General features: G+C 39.7%; 1 protein-coding gene across 1 annotated transcript in view; it reads right to left on the bottom strand.

Annotated features, from left to right (window-relative positions):
• Nucleotides 1-4305: 4305 nt before the first annotated feature.
• The window catches only part of LOC131892315 (uncharacterized), a 19924-nt gene continuing 19572 nt past the window's right edge, over nt 4306-4657 (bottom strand). Inside the window, exon 5 of the mRNA XM_059242121.1 lies at nt 4306-4643. Within this exon, the coding sequence (XP_059098104.1) occupies nt 4524-4643 (120 nt within the window). The 3' untranslated portion in view covers nt 4306-4523. The remainder of the gene's footprint in view (nt 4644-4657) is intronic.

Raw genomic sequence — 4657 nt, 5'->3', positions numbered from 1 at the left:
TTCTCTCCTTAAAGGGTACCCTCCGGCGCCGTTTGAACGCACGACACCTAGGGAGAGAATTCTTGCCTTGTTCACGCTGCCTCTTAGACCGCTCGGCTACACCAGCTCCTATTTGGTTGTTTTGGTTATCAAAATTAGTTGAAAGAATTCAATATTGGAAGACTGGCAGTGGTTGAAGTAATTCGTAAGAAAATCGTTCAGCCGCATAATAAAGGATTGCCCAAGAGAACTATTGGGTTGAGGCTCTGGTATGGAAATCTACCATCATTAATGATATTATTGCTTATTACAAGAGGTCAGATACCTTCGAGGACAGGTCTCGAGAACAACGAAAAAAAATCAGTGAGAACTGTGAGCTTGTGAATAAGGTCCAAAATGAGGGCCTAAAATCCCCACAGAAGCCAGACAGATATGTCCAGCGAGAACAATTCCAGAAATCAAGTTTGTTAGAGGGCAAGTAAATTTGGAGGCCACCATGGCCCAGAGGCTTCAACAAGGCCGGAAAATTCGAAAAATTGGTACTGATCCGGCTCTTAACCAATTGGACTGATGAAAGAAAAATCATTGTCCAGCAAGTATGGAGCCGCCAAAATGATTATTCTGTGCGCCTTAACCTTGATGTCATACCCCAAAACTCTAAAACAGTGTTTGCTTGCCAACATCCGGACCATATCATGGTTTGAGCGGGTGTTACTGATAACCAGACCTAGAAAAAAAGTTGCCTATTTAACCAAAAATAATGTTAAAGTTGAGAAAACACGAAAGAAAACGTTGTGGAAATGTGCAAAAAAAGTGCAAATTGAGAAGAAAAGCTGTAATGGTGCAAAGAGAATCGTTACAAGGGGAAAGAGGTCGTTTTCAGCCTTTTCTAGCCTCTTTGTTGCATTTTTTTTCTGTTGAAAATCTTAGCACCCAACTGTATCCATTGAGTTCTCAATCATTTTTTTTAACAAATTTTCATTTTTAAAGATGTCATGGCGAACATTTGACTCTCTTCTGGAGCTTTGGATTATTCTTTTTGGATTATTTTGCTCATGAATTTTTTGTTGGGTCTGATCAAACCCATGGCGGCAGTTTTGATCATTTTTGGCAGACTTTCCCAAACCGAAAAAAGGGAGTTCTGCATTCCATTCGGTTAAACCAAAATTTTGTACAGAGTTTATGTGGCAACATTAGCACCTAAAAAGTCATAGGTTTCAATTTGATTATGCTGAGGATTACATTATTTGAAACGGTTAGTAAAGCCAATAAAAACCCAAACCAAAAATAATTGTTGAATGGTTCTGGCTGTGGATATAATCTTTCCCCGATCATGCAACACGGTAAATGAAAAGGCCCAAACAAGGAACAAGGTCAGAGGAAAGCTGATAAAAACCCATATGACAATAAAAGGGGAAAAAGTCCTAAAATAATCAAAAAATAGTCGAGAAACTGGAAAATGGCGAAAAAAATTGGGAATTTTGCTCAAGAAGGTTTTAACTTTTTTCAGGTCTACTGATAAAGATTGCAAGGCCTCCCCCCCCCCCTTCTTTGTGGTCATACCTGAGGGTTTCGAAGCCAATTCAGACACGATATTAGGCTTTTACAGGTGGAAATTTCGCAACGTTGGTTACAACCGTGAAGGTTGTATGAGAGATAATCCAATCAAAACAAGCGCAGATAAATATTATAGTATAGAGATAAATTCAAGGCTGTGGTTTTGAAAAAAGGCCATTATGACAAATAATTATGATACAAAATTGTGAGATATCAGAGCATTAAGCAGTAGTTATTTGCAAAACTTTCCTGTGAAGTCACTCACTTGTTCGTAAACTGCATTGTTCCGTGCCCGATTTTAAGTGGCACATCCTAAAAACATATATCCAAGTCCAAGGAGATTTGAGATTAAGAAAGTACAAGCCTAAATAACTCTGTGTATTTCTTTCCAAAGCAACAAGAACCGAGTCACTGCCAAATAGAAGATGTGTCTACACTCAAGCGATTTGGTCACACTGAACGGAAATGTTCCACCATGAACAACTGGGTGCTGTTGCTCTGGAATGCTCTGGAAGCATTCCAGAGTGAGGAATCTCATAGACTTTTTAGCATCAAATTAAGATTCATGTTAGTTTTTTATTCCGTATTGGCCATTGCAAGACTCACTGGCCATAAACAAACATTGAACAGAATTTGCCTTCAGAGGTTTGATGGTGAAACCTCAGTGACATACAATCCAAAGAAATCAAACATCCCGCTTGCAAACTCCTCCACTACTTTCCATTGGGGTTGCTCCCGGTCAAATCCATTTTCATCACCTGTGCGAAGGATTGTGCGGGTGCAATCATACGCGACATACAGAACAGATTTTGTCTCAATCGTAAGATGACCCCATACACAAGAGACGTGTGAAAGTCATATTGCGGAGCCCTTTTCCATCCTGCATGGAGTTGGGAGAGATTTAAGGCATAAGAGTCACTGTCTGTTGTGGATCCTCCAAAGCAGACGATCACGTTGACCTCCACAAGACCACAAACCGCAGCGTAGACCGGTTGAGGGTAATTTGGCAGTAGCCGCCAATTCATATCCTCTGAGTGTAGGATCATGACGGAGTTGAGAGTGGCTGATTGTTCGCTATACCCTCAACGACCACACAGTACTTGGTTCACGACCACTGTGGAATGAGACCTCCGAGCAGGATTCAGCGTGTCCCTTGCTCCCATTGGTTGCTTTGCATGTTCAGGATCTCCACAACTCCGTGATCGACAGTTGATGAATGGCGTCCTCCAATAGCAATTGGCTGACCCTCTAAAAGGCTCAGTGTACCCTCTTGATGGCGTGTGGTCATGGGAGGCAAGGATGTCCATTGGTTAGTGCCTGTAGAAAGAAGAGCGAGTCTTGATATCAATGCCAGTTTGGAGTCCATCTAATGAAACCAATTGCATAATTCACCTCAATTTGATTATTCACAAATTAGGACACAAGCACCTCATGTGTAGGTATAAGATGGTGAATATATGGGTCGCCAGTTTTATATTTAAGGGTCCTAGACATGGCACTTGGTATGGGAAATGATTGTCTCGAAGAAGGTTTGCAAATCTCTTTACAAGGTAGCCGGAACAAGATCAAGTCATTCTTTCTTGAACTAATATGATTTCTTTTTTCCGTGGAAGTGGAAAGCTTGAATAACTGGTTAAAACTGAAATATATTTGATTATTTTTTTCATCGCTTTTCCTTGTCGTCATTTGTTCAAAAACGAATCGTGTATATCTTGCACATATACACCTTGTATAACCTTGTCACAAAATTCGAATTTCAAATGGGGACCTTTTTGATGGCGCATCTTGTGCTTATTGTTTAATAGGAAAAATTATCAATTGCCCAGCTTTCTATTCCTAAGATCCAAAGTAAAGGTAGGAGCACAAAAATGATTCGCTTAGATATGTAAAAACTTTGAAGTTGTCTCCAACAACGCAACTGTTTATCTTTCTATTTCTTCAACGTTTGTCCTTGTTTGGCGCCCATATACAGATGGAATTCTAAGAATACGATTTCAACCACCATCCGAGAAGTTCTTCCCTTTCGGGGCATTGAAGTAGGAAAAGAAGACGACGGCATGACCGCTTTTGGAAGTTCCCTTGAAGAGCTTTAGGGGCTTGAAGCTCTTTGTTAGGGGATTAGAAATAAGCTCTCTTAGAAAGAAAAAACTGTCCATCAAAAATTGCATTTTTATGAAATGCCACAGTTTTCACTCATCGCTTATGCGTAATACTTATGCGTGAAATACACTTTAAAGCCTCAAAAACTTGTTTTTTGAACTCATTTTTGTGAATCACAAGTTTCCTGATTTTGCAAACGATTTTTCCAAAAGAGATGAAAACCTTTTGTATTAATATTATTGTTTTTGTTTTGGTTTGTTATTGCCTTCATTGCATCGAAAAGTTAGACCAGGACTCCCAAGGAATCTCTCTGTTGGTTACAACCGTGAAGGTTGTATGAGAGATAATCCAATCAAAACAAGCCCAGATAAATTATTTATTAGTAGAGATTAAATTCAAGGCTGTGGTTTTGAATAAAGGCCATTATGACAAATAATTATGATACAAAATTGTGAGATATCAGAGCATTAAGCAGTAGTTATTTGCAAAACTTTCCTGTGAAGTCACTCACTTGTTCGTAAACTGCATTGCTCCGTGCCCGATTTTAAGTGGCACATCCTAAAAAACATATATCCAAGTCCAAAGGAGATTTGAGATTAAGAAAGTACAAGCCTAAATAACTCTGTGTATTTCTTTCCAAAGCAACAAGAACCGAGTCACTGCCTAATAGAAGATGTGTCTACACTCAAGCGATTTGGTCACACTGAACGGAAATGTTCCACCCATGAACAACTGGGTGCTGTTGCTCTGGAATGCTCTGGAAGCTTTCCAGAGTGAGGAATCTCATAGACTTTTTAGCATCAAATTAAGATTCATGTTAGTTTTTTATTCCGTATTGGCCATTGCAAGACTCACTGGCCATAACAAACATTGAACAGAATTTGCCTTCAGGGTTTGATGGTGAAACCCTCAGTGACATACAATCCAAAGAAATCAAACATACCGCTTGCAAACTCCTCCACTACTTTCCATTTGGGGTTGCTCCCGGTCAAATCCATTTTCATCACCTGTGCGAAGGATC

This window comes from Tigriopus californicus, chromosome 12, assembly GCF_007210705.1.
Source record: "Tigriopus californicus strain San Diego chromosome 12, Tcal_SD_v2.1, whole genome shotgun sequence".
In the NCBI taxonomy this organism is placed as follows: Eukaryota; Metazoa; Arthropoda; class Copepoda; order Harpacticoida; family Harpacticidae; genus Tigriopus; species Tigriopus californicus.
Note: the sequence above shows the minus strand (reverse complement) of the source record. Positions and strands in the feature narration are given on the sequence as shown.